Source organism: Budorcas taxicolor, chromosome X (assembly GCF_023091745.1).
Source record: "Budorcas taxicolor isolate Tak-1 chromosome X, Takin1.1, whole genome shotgun sequence".
NCBI lineage: Eukaryota > Metazoa > Chordata > Mammalia > Artiodactyla > Bovidae > Budorcas > Budorcas taxicolor.
This window is the reverse complement of record NC_068935.1, coordinates 133515980-133533069: the sequence shown is the minus strand read 5'-3', so window position 1 is coordinate 133533069 and position 17090 is coordinate 133515980. Positions and strand designations below refer to the sequence as shown.

General features: G+C 41.1%; 1 protein-coding gene across 3 annotated transcripts in view; it reads right to left on the bottom strand.

Annotated features, from left to right (window-relative positions):
- The window catches only part of ARHGAP6 (Rho GTPase activating protein 6), a 535940-nt gene that overhangs the window by 55376 nt on the left and 463474 nt on the right, over positions 1-17090 (bottom strand). For all 3 annotated transcript variants that reach the window (XM_052662938.1, XM_052662939.1, XM_052662940.1), the window contains exon 3: positions 3289-3360. In XM_052662938.1, the coding sequence (XP_052518898.1) occupies positions 3289-3360 (72 nt within the window). The remainder of the gene's footprint in view (positions 1-3288; positions 3361-17090) is intronic.

The following is a 17090-nucleotide window of genomic DNA, read 5'->3' as shown; positions in this document are numbered from 1 at the left end:
GTCACAGGATCTGTTGTATATTATGTTAAGGCAATTTAATAAAACACAGGACAGGATTCACTCTGATTGAATCAATTAATATAGCAGCAAATCAAACATTTAATGAGTCACTCTATGGGAGAGCAATTTGATTCTAAAAAGCTGCTCCTATCTATTTTTAGATGACCTAACTCAAAAGGTCATTTAGAGTTTCCTGTTTTCCTTCTTTTACTCTTGAATTCAAATGATTGTCATTTTTCACATGTGCAGCTGTTATGAACCCAAATGGTAATATTCAAATGGAAGAAAACAATGTGAACTGGCCACAACTGTGAGAGCCCTGCACACTGCTCCATCACACCCTGGTTCCCAGGACATCCATGTGATGGATGTGTGGACATACATAGGACTTTCTCGTCAGAAAAAAATGCCATGTCATTAAGCTTGACTGAAGCCTAGGATATCATCTTTTCAACTATCAAAGCTAAAAACAAACAAACACAACCACCTCTTATGCCATATATCTTGATATTTCTTTCCTTAGTTGGATACATGATGTATCTTTTCCTTGGAATCACCAGAATCTGCCTTCCTTTTCCCAGCCAGCACCCTGTGCAACCTCATAAAACACTGCCAAATTTTCAGTGAGCCTATATAATATCTAAATACGGTTTGGTCTGAAAAATGTATACTAGCCCAGTGCATACTGGTTGATTACTTCCCCTGGCCCTTCCTGCCCAACCCTTACTTCCTGGTGTTTTCTTATATGGAGAAGCACACATACCTCTCCCTCTGCTGAGGGAATTAAAACATCTGCAAAAAACAGAAATGCTCATTCTGTTTCATTTAACACGAATGGGCACTTCTGAAGAATCACCTCACGTCTACATTTTGAGTGTTCAGATCCCAGTACCAATATCATCATCTTAGAATAAACAACTTTAAAGATAACACATTACTAATATCAGTCTGGATGATCCCTTTAATAACTCTATAACACCGAGGATTACTCTAATCTAATGAGATAAAACGGCCCATGGCAGGAATAGGATGAGTAAAAACTCTAGTTTAAAAAAGCTACCCTGGCTACTAATATTCATTTAAATATAAGGGCATGAGTTTATGAATTAATTGAACAGAATACAATTCTTCAGACAATGATGGATAGCTGAAGAAGAGTAAATATCCATTGTATTTATTATGCTAGCATGAGATTCTGTTACGGTAGACTGTGCCCTGATGGGTAAACTGGTTAGTATGGACCAGAGTTCTCATCGTAGAAGGTGCACATTGGTAGTTATAAAATGACTCATGCCCAGTACCTATAGAGACAAATGGGGTCAGATTTTCTGAGGTGGGGGCATTCGAATGTTTAAAGGTTTCACAAATTATTCTATCAGTACAATGCAGTCAGGGGCAGGGATCCTTGATATTTTCATGTCCTTTCCTCCAGCTGGAGGTAAACATTTGAAATGTCTGGAGATACTCTGGTTGAGAGCAGTGGTACTGGCATCGAGTAGTAGAGACCAGGGATGCTTATATTAAACATCCCAGACAGTGTACAGGACAGCCCCCACAGCAAAGAATTGTTCTGTAGAAAATGTCAACAGTCCCAAGATTGAGATATCATGCTCTAAGGGAAGTAAAACACTAGTTTTCTCTTCTCTAGAATTCTTTTTTCAATTTTATTTTTAAAATGTATTTTTTAATTGGAGGAAAGTTGCTTTACAATATTGTGATGGGTTCTGCCATATGACAATGCAAATCAACCATCATCATACATATATCATACATATATATCATATATATCACCTCCCTCTAGAGTCTCCCTCCTCTCCCACCACCGCACATCTAGATCATCACAGAGTGCCTACAACTTCTCGCCAGCTATCAGTTTTCTACCTGGTAGTGTATATATATCTATGCTACTTTCTCCATTCGTCCCACTCTTTCCTTCCCTCACTGTGTCCATAAGTCTGTTCTCTATATTTGCATTTCCATTCCTTCCCTGCAAATAGGTTCACCAATACCATTTTTTTCTATTAGAATTCTTTATCTCTTTTTAGTCCAAGAACCAGATGTCATGACCCTTTAGGCACAATTCAAGATATGGGTGTAGAGTCTGGGATCAGTGGTGTATCTAGGTCTTGTCTAATACTTACCACAATGCATTTATTTTTATACCTTTGATTTCATTGCCTTTCATTACTCTCAAGCAGAAATTTGATCATTATATAAAAGAACGCCAAGGCAAGACATATGGCCTCCCTTACTCAACACTTATTCACTATGACACATAAAATGGAAATACATTCATATGATCATACCACTCAGCAGTCATTTCATATGAAGACGTAGAAACAAGCCACAAAAAGATATACTGGGCTAATGGGGCCCAGGTGCCCATTATGCAGGCTCAATGAATATTAGTTAAAAAGGAACACAAATACCTCTGCTGCTGCTGCTGCCGCCAAGTCGCTTCACTCGTGTCTGACTCTGTGCGACCTCATAGACAGCAGCCCACCAGGCTCCCCCATCCCTGGGGTTCTCCAGGCAAGAACACTGGAGCGGGTTGCCATTTCCTTCTCCAATGCGTGAAAGTGAAGTCGCTCAGTCGTGTCTGACTCGTAGCGACCCCATGGACTGCAGCCTACCAGGCTCCTCCATCCATGGGATTTTTCAGGCAAGAGTACTGGAGTGGGGTGCCATTGCATTCTCCGCCAAATACCTCTGAGAGTGGCTAAACTATTGGTTTCCTAAATATCCACAGAAGGGGACAGTATGAAGAGAGTCAACCATTCCCAAAACCCACAGGGCAAAAAAAAAAAAAAAAAGAGTATGCTGTGATCTAACATTACAATGCTGACAACAGCCCATCTTCACTAACCATGAGGATGAGACTATTTCTTTCCAGTAGAAATGGTAGGCGAATCCAAACTCTTTGTCATTCAACTAGCCCTGCCTAACTATCTAGATTTGCCAGACAGCTGGTTAGCGTTAGAGATACTATCCATGGCTACTCAACCCAGGTTTTCATTATACACTGCTGATTGGCCAGCTTCATAATTGGAACCATGAACTTGGCATGAATCATACTTTGCTCAAACCAATTGAACTCATCAATTCAGTACAGGGCCACTCGAACACAAAAGAGTAGACCCAAACAGCCTTTAATGGCATTCCACTGTAGAAATCCAGTTTACATAATAGAGTTGAACCATGTAAATCAATGCAATTCTAAAACCCCAGCAAATTCAACCAGTATGCTCCATGGAAGACACATTTGCTTTAGTTCATTCTGTCTTTTACCTCTGTCTTTGTTTTTCTCCTTCCCGAGTGAATCCAGTTTCTTTCTCAAAGATTTCTTTCTCTTTTGTCCATCTGTAAATATTAAAAAAATGAAAAGTTGTAAAAACAAGCAGATAAATGACAGTTTACATTTTCAATAAATACATTTGAGCAGAAGTGTGACCTCTCATTTTACTCATAATTTGGCATTTTAAGCAGAGTAATGGGCTTGAAAATACGTGAAAATTCTTAACTTGAATTGAACATATAGCCAGAATCTTGGTGTGTGCTCTTTAATTCTATTTCAACCACGGAAAATACAGGAAACTTATTTCCTTCAGAGGCCATTTAGTTTTGACACTTACATATGTTTGCTTTTACTATTACATGAGTCTCTTCATATTTATGCAAACTAATGTCATCTCAAATTAAATCTCCATGAGAGGGGAGTCAACAGTACACACAGCTTTGACATCCATGAGCTAATAGAGTGTAACTGAATAAGGAAGTGAATTTGGGGTCCATAGAACTCAAATCTAATCATTGTTACACCATTTACTAATCTTGTGACTTTGGATAAGTCTCAGGGTCCTCATCTATAAAATGGGAATTTCATGGAGTTGTTGTGAAGACAAAATAAAATGTTGCATATAAAGTGCTTAATGGGGAGCCTGACACATTCCATAAATTCAGGTCTACTCTCTTTTGAGGGGGGCGGGTTTCATAGTATTCCATAGTATGGCTATACCATAACTTAACTAACCATCCCCCATCACCCCCACTGACAGACATTTGGGTTGTTTCTAATTTTTACTAGAATAAGTAAGGCATTGATCCTTTTAGCATCTTATATATATGCACTTGCAACAAATGTACTTCACTGGTTAACTCACTAAAGAATATAGATACCTTCTATATCAGTAGGCAGCTGCAAATGAATTCCTAGTATGTCATCATAAAATACTGGCAGTCATCATAGTGAGAATGTGTTTTGGAATAATGCAGCTGTCAACTTCATGTGTAGGAAGTACAAATGAGGACTCTGCACTGCTACCCATCAGTTGAAATGCAGCCCATGCTGCAAGGAACCTTGGGTTTAAAAGGGGATTAAGAATTGTTCACAAGATATCCTTAATAGTGTAGTAAAGCAAGAGATTGAGTCTAATACAACTTAAAGGCAAGACTGATATCAGGACAAGACAGACTAGGCATTCGTCAACAGAAATGAACATTCCTGGGATCCTCATGGGGCTGCAGATGTTCCCCACACCTCCTCTCTGAATTTTTGGAGTCAGAAGACATCACAATATAATCAGCAGGCACACACAAGTCCTCCTTCTCTTCAGAAAGCAAAGGAATATACCCATAAAATGGACATAGTTCATGACAGTCTTCACTTTGGCAGTTATGAAATATGTAGATGAAAATGATGTAAATCAGTTGTGATGTGGCAAAGAGCCATCAATCTCTTCCATCATGTGTATGTTCTTATCTTCAGCATCTAAAAGATGGTCTCACCACAGGGCCTACCATGATCTGTCACACCATAGAAACATTAACCTCTATATGTTACATCATATAGACATCACAGACATTATCATATAGACATGTTATAGCAGATAGACGTTAAACATACTAATTGCACACGATTCTAATCTGTTCTTCAAATAGAACTAACAGGTCTTTTACTTTGCAATGCTGCGGCCGCTGAAGCAAAGAGCCAACTCATTGGAAAAGATTCTGATGCTGGGAAAGATTGAAGGCAAAAAGAGAAAGGACAGCAGAGGATGAGATGGGTGGATAGTATCACCGACACAATGGAGATGAATTTGAGCAAACTCTGGGAGATAGTAAAGGAGAGAGGGGTCTCCATGGGGTCACAAAGAGTCAGACATGACTTAGTGACTGAACAACAGCAGGGCCTTTGCAGGCAACACTTTGCTCATCACTAGTTCATATCACCAAATATATTTGACTGTATTATGAGCATATTCCTTTAAAAATTCTATCATCTCTTCATTTTAATAGTTGAGCCAGAAGAAAAATTAAACCATATATTAAATCCTAAGGGATTTATTTTTCATAACCAGTGGACATATCCTAAATTTCAAGCAAGTTGTCAAAGAACCAGAATACATGTAGGATAGGAGACATTTTCTTTTAAGATAGAACAACTTTAAAAAATTGTTTTAATTAGAGGATGTAGGATATGTGTAGATGTGTATAAATATAAATATACAGTGTAAGTAATAATGAAGAAGTCAACTCTCACATAACCAGCAGCCAAGTTCAGATGTGGACTATTGCTAGTACCCGAGGAGCCTCCAGAGAGGGAATCATACTGAAGGTATCCTTTCTTGCCTCAATTACATATTTTATTCATTAATACTTGCTAAAATTCACCCTGTTGAGGCAGGTAGTGAAAGTGTTAGTCACTCAGTCGTGTTCAAGTCTTGGCAAACCCCACCAGGCTCCTCTGTTCATGGAATTCTCCAGGCAAGAATACTGGAGTGGGTAGCCATTCTCTTCTCCAGGACTCTTCCCACCCCAGGAATTGAACCCAGTCTCCTGCACTGCAGGCACATTCTTTAAAAATGGCCCCAATTAGACAGAGGTGAACGTTATTAATAGGCAACTAGACAAAATGATGGATGATGTGCAATAACATGTAAGGAGGCATGGCTTTAGCCATTTTCTCATTTAAAATCCTCAGGAAAAACAGAGCTACGCGATAAAACTGCTCACTTCTTCCTTGCTATCTGTCAGTAGTTTGCTGATTGACTCTTCATTTTTTGAAGAATGTCTTTTGCTCCCATACAGCATAGAGAATCTGCTCAAGAGACTGCTGTATCATGTACTTACAACCATACAGAACAGTTTATGTTCAACCCATCATTCCTCGGATGCCAGAAAGTGTGATAAGGGCCACTCTATCTTTTAAAGTAATTTAAGCTTCCTGGCTATCCATACTGAGCAGCAATGTTTTAACAGTGCAAATAGTGATCAGCATATGCTTAGAACCAGACATGGAGCAACTGACTGGTTCCAAATTGGGAAAGGAGTATGTCAAGGCTGTATATTGTCACCCTGCTTATTTAACTTATATACAGAGTTCATCATGTGAAATGCCAGGCTGGATGAGTCACAAGTTGGAATCAAGATTGCTGGGAGAAATATCAACAACTTCGGATATGCAGATGATACCACTCCAAAGTCAGAAAGTGAAGAGGAACTAAAGAGCCTCTTGATGAGGGTGAAAAAGGAGAGTGAAAAATCTGGCTTGCAACCCAACATTAAAAAAGAAAAAAAAATTAAGATCATGACATCTAGTCCCATCACTTTATGGCAAATAGAAGGGAAAAAAGTAGAAGCAGTGACAGATTTTATTTTCTTGGGTTCCAAAATCACTGAGGATGGTGAGTGCAGCCGTGAAATTAAAAGAAGCTGTGACAAACCTAGACAGTGCATTAAGAAGCAAAGACATCACCTTGCCAACAAAGGTCCACATAGTCAAAGGTATGGTTTTTCCAGTGGTCATGTACAGATGTGAGAGCTGGATCATAAAGAAGGCTGAGCACCAAAGAATTGATGCTTTTGAATTATGGTGCTGGAGAAGACTCTTGAGAGTGACTTGGACAGCAAGGAGCTCAAACCATTCAATCCTAAAGAAAATCAACTCTGAATATTCATTGGAAGGATTGTTGCTAAAGCTGAAAGTTCAATACTTTGGTCACCTGATGCGAAGAGCTGACTCATTGGAAAAGAGCCCAGTGCTGGGAAAAATTGAAGGCAAAAGGGGAAGGGGGTGGCAGAGGATGAGAAGGTTAGATAGTATCACTGATTCAATGGACATGAATTTGAGCAAACTCTGGGAGATACTGGAGGACAGAGGAGCTTCGTATGCTGCAGTCCATGGAGTCACAAAGAGTCAGACACAACTTAGCAACTAAACAACAACAACAATATGCTTACTAACTGGTCCCAGAGTGGGCACTATCTTATGGGGTACAGTGACCTGGAGAGAAAATTGGGGTCACACATCCTGATCAAAGGCATCTTGGAAAAAGCACTAGAGGATTGCCCTCCATGTGCCTGCAGGAGACCACATCCTAGATGGGAGAGCCCATAGACATACATGAAACAATAGCAGGTGGTAAGACAGCAAGCCTTCCACATCCAAGTGACCACAGAGGGAAGGAATCATTGGTATGGAGTGTGGTTAATCTAGCCATGTTGGGAGAGGTCAGTACCAAACAGGGTCTCTGGAGGGTTGAGAACAACAAAACATGAGCTTGTCCCTCTAGGAGAGGCTTTTCATGGTCTCACTTGCTGTCAGGTAGTGGTGGTTTCTCTAGCTAGATGAGAAGCTCTCTGAGGGTAGAACCATATCTCCTAGGCTTTTGTCTCCCTCCAGGTAAGGAGCACAGGGCAGAGCATGCCATGAGGACTTGTCAGCACTGTCTATGACCAGAAGTCAGATGGAGGTTTTGGGTTGGTTCCAGGGAGAGCCCAGCAGCACTGAAGTATACAATTCCTAATTTTAATCAGATAAGATCAGATTCAGAGAGTAGAGGTTATTAAAGAGTATTTTTCATATTAAGTTGATTCTAGAGATACTAACGGAGAAGGCAATGGCACCCCTCTCCAGTACTCTTGCCTGGAAAATCCCATGGATGGAGGAGCCTGGTGGGCTACAGTCCATGGGGTCGCTAAGAGTAGGACAAGACTGAGCGATTTCACTTTCACTTTTCACTTTCATGCATTGGAGAGGGAAATGGCAACCCACTCCAGTGTTCTTGCCTGGAGAATCCCGGGATGGGGGAGCCTGGTGGGCTGCCGTCTATGGGGTCGCACAGAGTCAGACACAACTGAAGCAACTTAACAGCAGCAGCAGAGATACTAAGGGTAAAAAATGTCCAAGGAAAGACTCATTTTTGGTGATAGATGGAAGAGTAAGGGTTACTTTTGGGGAATGGCGACTGACTGCAAAGGGGCATGAAGGAGCCTCCTGGTGTGCTTGGATTGTTCCTTAGCTTGATCTGGCTGTTGGTTATATGATCCATGAGCTATATATATTAAAAACCCATTGAGTTGTACGTGTGGACATTCATATTTATTTACATCACTATATATATGTTATTCCTCAATAAAAATAACAAAAGACTTTGTCATTTTTATGGAATGGCACCAGTGTAAAAATCACATGAGTTGAATGGGGCTGCAAACTCAGCAAGAAAGTCTTGCACCACCAGAAAGTTCTCGTACCTGTAAGTTTTCTAAATATCTGAATGCCCATGATTTCATCCAGCAACCATGACTTCCTTGTGACACAGGCATACAGGGACAATGAGGAGCTGGTGACTTTGGAGTATGTACTAGAAGCTGAGCATCCATGGTCTCATTACATTCTCATAGCAGCTCTACAAAGCTCACACTATTATATTTTGTGCTTTTATAGATGTTAGGAGAGGTTAAGTAACTTGTCCAGGGCAGAAATTGGTAAGGGATAAATTTAAAACCTTGCACCCAGGACTAGCCCACACCAAACTGGTGCTCCTGATTTCTCACTGTGCTATAGTGAGGAAAATAGGGTGTCTATTTGAGGGAGGTGACATTAAAGACCAGATACAGAGAGCAACATGTCCAAAGTAATACAGAGTGACAGAGGAAAGAGAAACTAACAATATTTGAGTTCTAAATGTTCACCAGGATGGGCATCAATTATTTTTGCATGTATGATATTATCTAACACATATCAGCATACAATCCACTCATGTAGCCTTTTGATCTATCCATCTTGCAGTTGAGAAAATTAACATCAGAGAACTAAAGGAAACTGTCCCCAAATCGCAGGACTGGTAGGTGGTAGAACTGAAACCCAAACTCCTAATACAGCTCTTTATAAAAAGCCTGACTCTGTCTTGAGAGGGGTGGCTAGGAGAACTCAGATACTTGTGATGAGAAGCTGAAAATCCTTTGTTTAAGGTCGCTAGGCCTCTGCATCATGAGAGATGGTTCTGAAGGTATTTGTAAAACAGAGGCTGTTCATCTGTGAGGGTCATTTAGACTCTGCCCTACAAGAAGTCTGAGTGATGGGCAAGAACATGCTAAGGCCCATTCCTTAGTGAAGCAATAGCAGAGAATGGATGTAGACGGCCAAATTCAGAGATGCACCTGGATATGGGACTGGACATCAACACTTAAGTCCCTTTAAATTCCTTCACTCGCAGAGTTCCATAAAGATCACAGTATTGGAAAGGAGAAGAAACTGCCTGTGCAAATTGCCTGAGACGTGAAATGAAGTCAAACAGAACTAAGTGCAATTCTGGGGACAAAACCCTCTTCTGATGCTGCCACAGAACCAGTCGGTGGGTTCAACATGACCATACCCACATTCCCACCCCACTACTCCGGTTGTGTTTAGCCTGCACAGTGATTGATTGATTGATTTAATTGAAGTATAATTGATTTACAATGTTGTGTTAGTTTCAAGTATACAGCAAAGTGATTCAGTTCTACATACATATGTGTGTGTGTATGTATTCTTTTTCAGATTCTTTCCCCTTATAGGTTATTACAAAATATTGAGTATAGTTCCTTGTCCTATACAGTAGGATCTTGTTCATAATTTATTGTATATATTAGTAGTATGTATATGTTAATCCCAAACTCCTAATTTCTCTCTCCCTTCCCTTCCCCTTTGTAATCATAAGTTTGTTTTCTATGTCCTTGTATCTATTTCTATTTTGTACATAAGTTCATTTGTACCATTTTTTAAGACTGCACATATAAGTGATATCATATGTCTTTTTCTATCTGGCTTACTTACTCAGCATGATCATCTCTAAGTAACACGGAGATTTGCAAAACCTTAAGCTCTAAGGCGAAATCTCGGGAAATCACATAGGTGTCTGGATTCCCGACCTCTTGAGGAAGGTGTGAGAGCTGGCAGCACCAGCCCCACAGTCCTCACACTCACGCCAGGCCAGCAGAGACACCTGTGCCTCTGAGCCATGGCACACCTGGCCAGCCTTGGAGTTTGCAACTCCATCCTAGCCTACAAGGGAGGTTCTAGCTTGTTTCAAACCTTCAAAAAAATTCCTGCAGAGAAAAGTTGAAGGAATGCTTTTTGGCAGCACCTCTCCCACTTTCCCCAACCATAGCTGCCTTGTTATTTACTTGCACCAGAAAAACAGACTCTTAGAGAATGCAAACCAAAGGAATTCATAGGCAGTAAGGGGAGCACAGTTACAGAGTGAGGAAAAAATGACATAAAAAAGACACACTTGGGTGGCAGAATGGGAAGTGGCCTTTTAGAAACTGCAAATAATTTATGCCACACTTTTTCAGCCTTGGCATGAATGACATGTGGGGCTGGATAACTCACTGTCCTGAGGGGCTGTCTGTCCTCTGCACGGTGGGGTATTTAGCAGCATCTCTGGCTTTAGTTTACCAGATGCCAGAACACCCACCCATTCTCTGTTGTGACAAATGATAATGCCTCTGGACATGGCCAAGTGTCCCTCAGGGACAAAACCACTCTGGCTGACCACCACTGGTCTGTGCATAACTCTACCTAGAGAACAGCTATGGGCTCAAACCATGCTACATCTGAACTAGAAACATTGTCATTTCCTGACTGGTCACAATACTCAACTTTAATCTCAGTATGTGTTTTTAAAAGAACAATATAAAAATGTTTATGAATCGATGAGCCTTTATATATAATGATGAATTTTGGACACAATAACAAGTTCCATCAATTTATAAAGAAATGTGAGTCTGCTTATAGCTATCTTTATACCAAAGTCCTGATTACAGGTAGCGGGATATAGCAAACTCCGTGAGTCAACAACCTTCTATTTCTTTCCATGAAGTTTTTTTTTTTTCTCCTCTGATGGGGTTGGGGGCAGGGAGGGGGACACCAGATCATGTCATCTGGTGAGGAACAGTTGTGTGAATGGAGCATCTTTAGCATTCAGGGAAGACTCAGGGAGACCGTTTCTTCTTCTTTTTTTAAGAGGGCTAAACATGGTGGGGGTGAAGAGACCTACTGGCCAGCCCTTCATTGGCCAGAACTAGGATTCAGGAGGAAATTGTAGGAAGACACTTTTGTCGGCAAATGGAACTGCTCAGCAGTGAAATGTGTAGCCTCAGAAAAAAGCACTGTTCCCTGTGGCTTCACTCTCAGACACTCTCTGTCTTGCGGCCCTCACTCTGCAGGGGAAACCATGGCATGAGAAGCCCTTTGCAAAGGGCTCTGTGGTGAGGAAGAGGAGTCTCCAGCCAGCAGCCGGGTGAGTGAGCCTGGACCCTGATCCTCCAGGCTGGTCACGGAGGATGACTGCACTCAGATGACTGCAGTCCTGGGTCACCTGGATGGAAACCTCATAAACCAGAACTTGAACCGGAACAACCAGGGTAAGGTATTCCCAGAAACTGTATGACATAAGAAACATTTGTTATTATTTTAAAAAAAAGAAAACATAATGCTCAGCTAAATGCATGTAGTATCCTGAATGGGATCCTGGAACAGAAAAAGGATATTATTAGCGGGGAAACTGGTGAAATCTAGTGTGGTTTCTCTGGAGGCTCAGACAATAAAGCATCTGCCTGCAACGTGGGAGACCTAAGTTCGATCCCTGTGTCGGGAAGATTCCCTGGAGAAGGGAATGGCAACCCACTCCAGTATTCTCTCCTGGAGAATTCCATGGGGTTGCAAAGAGTCTGACATGACTGAGCAACTAACACTTTCACTGGTGAAACCCAAACAAAGTCTGTAGTTCAGTTGAGAATAACAAACCAATGTTGGTTTCTTGGTTGTGATAAAGGTACCAAGGTTATAAAGGATGCTATCATTAGGGGGAACTCGGTGAAGGGCATAAGGGGACTCTGCATTATTTTGCTAACTTTTCTGCCAATCTAAAATGACTCCCAAATTAAGCATTTGTTTTTTTTTAAATGCCCTTTCCCCCAGGCACTAGGTAAATTCAAGCAAAGGCTGAAGACTCATTTGTCAAGCATGTGAGAAAGTGGAGGCTTGTAGTGCTCACTTAAGTACTTCTGAAACACACACATAAAGCTTAACTTTATGGCAAGAAGGTGACTCACAAGCCAGTTTCTGACATAGCTGAAACTATTGAAATAATCTTCCTAATCACATCCCTCTGATCTGAAAAAAAACATGTGTCTAGGCCAATATAAAGAATCCATTTTATCTGCCATTCTGTGTAGCATGTTTTCTGGAAAGGGAGTGGACAGTTGAGAGGCTTGACCAGATCTGTTTTTATGGCACTGGTGATGTTTTCATACATGGCTAGTTAGAAGATCTTTAGATGCCTCCTATTTCTTAGGTTCTCTAAATCGTTTTTCTTTTTAAGTTATCTTGACTTGGTACCTGTCATGTGCATCCAAGAACACTGATTAGTACAGAATCTGTTTACTTTTCATGTTCTGATGCCTATTCTGATAAACCAAAATGTAGTTTTAAATCAGATGTGTGAAAGTACATTAGGTGAGTTACAATCCACAGTTACAATCTGTGGATGTCTTATAAAAGCATTTACTAAAACTATGTTTAATCCTTCACTAAAACTAAAATTCATCCTTTATTCTCATCTGCATCCCCTTTCAGTGGCTCTCAAGCCACAGATCTCCCCAAAATAAGGCAAGTGAAAGTCTATACCAGATATTTTATTTCCAGTTTGGAGCTCTGTCAAAGAAGTAATAATATTATTGATGGCCCCTGGCACCTGAAGGCCATTTGTTGGGCCCACACTCCAAGTCTAGTGTTTTTGGATAATTAATCTCACCGATGTAAGTTAATTTGCCTAAATAAATCAGCATTGAAAAACAATATAGGGACTGATGAGAGCTGGGAACCAAAACACCAGTCAAAATCATATTCCAGGAAAATTCGAGCTGGAGAATGGAGTCAGTTATTGCCACACGCATGCACAGTGGAATGAGTTCAAAAGAGCCCCTGCTACTTTGAATTGCCTGCTTCATATTCAAAGTACATCCCAAGAAAAGAAAAGGAGAGCAGCCTGGACGGAAAAGAGTAGTAGTTACCAGGAAAGTGGCCACCTCTGCTTCTTGGCCGGAAGTGTGGCAACAGTCCGAGGACAGGGGAACCATCAGAGCCAGTGAGATACTCTGGCCTAAGAGTTAAACTGGGATTGACCCCGGATATTTAGGACAGGAGCCAAAGGAGGGCTCTCTCCTTTATTCTAAAACAAGTAACCTCTGTTAAGGGATGATGTAGGGTGCACAGTCCTCAGTAGTTGCAATTGCCAGGCTCCAGAGCACAGGCCCAGTAGTTGTGGTGCCTGGGCTTAGCTGCTGTGTGGCATGTAGGATCTTCCCGGATCAGGGATTGAACATGTGTCTCCTGAATTGGCAGGGAGATTCTTTACTACTGAGCCACCAGGGAAGCCCCTCAAATTCAGTCTTAAAGGATGAAGTTACCCTTCTCAGGAGCCTTTGAATTTTGGTGGGGATTTCTCCCAATAAATCATATGGTGCCTGCTGAGTCTAGCAAATCCATTCTTGTCCTAAGCCTCTTAGTATTTTATTCCTAATAATCCAAACTTTTATCAAGCAAGTGTTCTACTGGTGAAAAAAGATGAGAAAATCTCAAATTCAGGGGAGGGGGGACACTGATAGTTTTTTTCAGTGGAAACTAGGGCTCTAGATAGTGAAAAACAAGAATTCTGGAAGAAAACAATCTATATGGAAAAAGTGGGAAACAATCTGTTGGAGCCCAAACTGTCTGCCTTTCACTCAACTTTGAACCTCAATGTATATAGAGATGCTCACGCTATTTTCAAAAAATACTTCAGGCCATGGACTCTTGGCTATTTAATCAAATCTATCTAGGTTAAAGTTTCCATTTATGTATCACCTTATCCTTGGCAGTTTTTCCATTAACCTTGATTGAAACAGAAAGCAGGTAGAAACCAGGTCAATGAGTCATTCTTCTTGGTTTAAATTCCAATCTATCCAACACTACTTCTTCATCCTGCTATCGCCTTGTGGATTAGAGTTTTCAAAATCTAATTTCCAAAGTGTCTGTGTTTCTTGGGGAAGGAAATATTTATGGTATTCTTAAGCAACGCTGATGCCTCTCCTTAGGGCCAAGGCTCCCCAAAGTACTTGAGAAATGTAGTAATCCCCACAGTTTACATGTTGAAGTGCCGGTGAAATTATCAAAGCCGTGGTCAGAAACTAAGAACATTCTGTGAGTCTCACTGCTGTAAAGAAAGACAGCTCTTGGAGGTCATGCTTCCAGCTAAACTAAACACTAAGAAACCTTTCTCCTTTCGTGTAAATTATTTGGCAAGGTAATTGAGTATGAGTGAGTGAAGTCACTCAGTCATGTCTGACTCTTTGCGACCCTGTGGACTGTAGTTTACCGGGCTCCTCTGTCCATGGGATTCTCCAGGCAAGAATACTGGAGTGGGTTGCCATTTCCTTCTCCAGGGGATCTTCCCGAACCCAGGGATTGAACCCAGGTCTCCTGCATTGCAGGCAGACACTTTAACCTCTAGTTCTGAAATTTTTTCTCAAGAGGGAAAAAATAAGATCTTGTAGATTCTTGAACCTCAAAACAAGTAAGGTTCTAGGATAGAAAACATTGAGCTATTCAATTTGTCCAGCATGTCTCGTTATTCTACCAAAATGTGAGGTAGAAAAGCTGTCTGCATGGCTTGGATGCCACGGGCTTAAAAGCTCAACTATGGTTTTTTCCTTAACCAGGCATTCTGTGTAATCACTGCTTACTGTAATAACTGGTCGTGAACAAATTATACCCTACAAGGACCTTTTCCTTGCTGTCATTTTTTCCACTTTCAAGTACTATGAGTTAAGAAACAAATAATAAAGGTATAAGCTCATGATCCAAAAGAACAGCTCTGCTGTTACCTTCTCTCAAACTAGGAGCTAGTCTGCCCTTCCAGGCTCTTGAATGTGAAGCTCTTTTTGTGCATACATTGAGTTGAAAACAGTATTTTTAACTTAGTCTATGGAGGTATTGTATTTGCAGAAACAAAAGTGTCCAAATATCAGGACAAGAAAAATGGCTTTTGGCAAGTCATTTCCTTAAGTTATATTTCTTTCCTGGAGCATAAAGTAAAGCAAGGAGGTAGGAGAACAAAAAGACAGAAAGCATTCATCCCAAAGAAATACCCTAGATTGGTAACTCAAGGATATTAAATTGCAAATTAGAGGAGTTTCAGCATTACTTGTTTTAAAGCCAAAGCTTGCAGGTCAAGTTGAAAAGACTCAGACAAGGACATTGACACATGGTGTGAATTTTGACCTCTCTAAGGGGCTAATGCTACCTGCCTTCTCTGGATAGATATCATTTTATAATGAATAAGCAAGAAGGGAATCAATTATCTTTAAGTCATAGACTTTAATCCTTGGAAACTCCTCCAAATTTCTGCCAGTTGTTGTCATGAAAACAGCTCTCATAGATTCAGTCACTGGCTCAATGGTAAAGTTGGATGAAGACTATTAAGCTCCTCATCCTTTCCTTTCCTAGTTCTGTTTTTGATTATTCTTTGAACCATTTGAGCGATTCTTTATGATATGTATGTGTGCTAAGTCACTTCAGTCATGTCCAACTCTGTGTGACCCCATGGACTATAGCACACCAGGCTCTTCTATCCATGGGATTCTCCAGGCAAGAATACTGGAGTGGGTTGCCATTTCCTTCTCCAGGGGATCTTCCCGACCCAGGGATCGAACCTGGGTCTCCTGCATTGCAGGCTGATTCTTTACCGCTGAGCCACCAGGGAAGCCCCTTAGGCTATAGAAATACCGTACAAATAACAGTGCTATGATTGAATCTTTATCCTTTCCATTCAATTTCTTAAAATTATTTCCTGAGCAGTAAAAGCAAAGCACTGTTAGACACGAATGCAAATCAATCTAAGAATGGTTTCCTCCCTACTGCTTGTTTGCAATGGCAGAAGATGACATTGCTATATGGACATCAATAGTTTCTAATCTAAACCCATCTTTATCCTACCCTTTATCCTATCCCATCCAATTTTTTCCTTCCCTGTTTTGTTATGTGCTCACCCTCTGTGTGGTCATGCATCCCGAGATGGGTTTTCACCCCAGGCTCAGGAAAGGAATCATAAGTCAAGCTAGTTCTTTCTGCTTGCCATACTGATTTGGGCACTGGCAGGTGTTGCAGTTCTAGGGATTGAGAAGGGAGGGGAGCCTGCTAGGAGACAGCAGTGAAAATCCTTTTTTGCTATTAAAAAAATACTTGCTGAAGAGTCACTTCTCTTCTCTGCCTCTTCATGCTGCCACAGAAGCAGTGATGCCGGATGCTACCACAGTCATTTTGTGACAAGGAGAGAAGCCAGACAAAGAAGGAAGTGACCCATGATTGTGGCAGAGAAAAAAGGTGGAAGGCCACTGAATTAATGAGTCCTGGAATTAGCCTATCTGTGGGCTCCTAGTAAAGAAATATAATCAATTGCTTTGCTATATGTTCACTCTTTTTTTGGTTTCTGTCATTTGCAGCCAAAGCATCTTTGAAGTGAAGTTGCTCAGTCGTGTCCGACTCTTTGCGACCCCATGGACTGCAGCCTACCGGGCTCCTTCGTCCATGGGATTCTCCAGGCAAGAATACTGGAGAGGGTTGCCACTGCCTACTCCAGGGGATCTTCCCGACCCAGGGATCGAACCCAAGTCTTCCGCATTGCAGGCAGACGCTTTAACCTAACAGTGGATAATTCAAAACTGTTGCAGGATGTGTTTTTCTACTTATATTTGCTCTAGCCTTGTTGGGTAATGCTAGGCAGCCC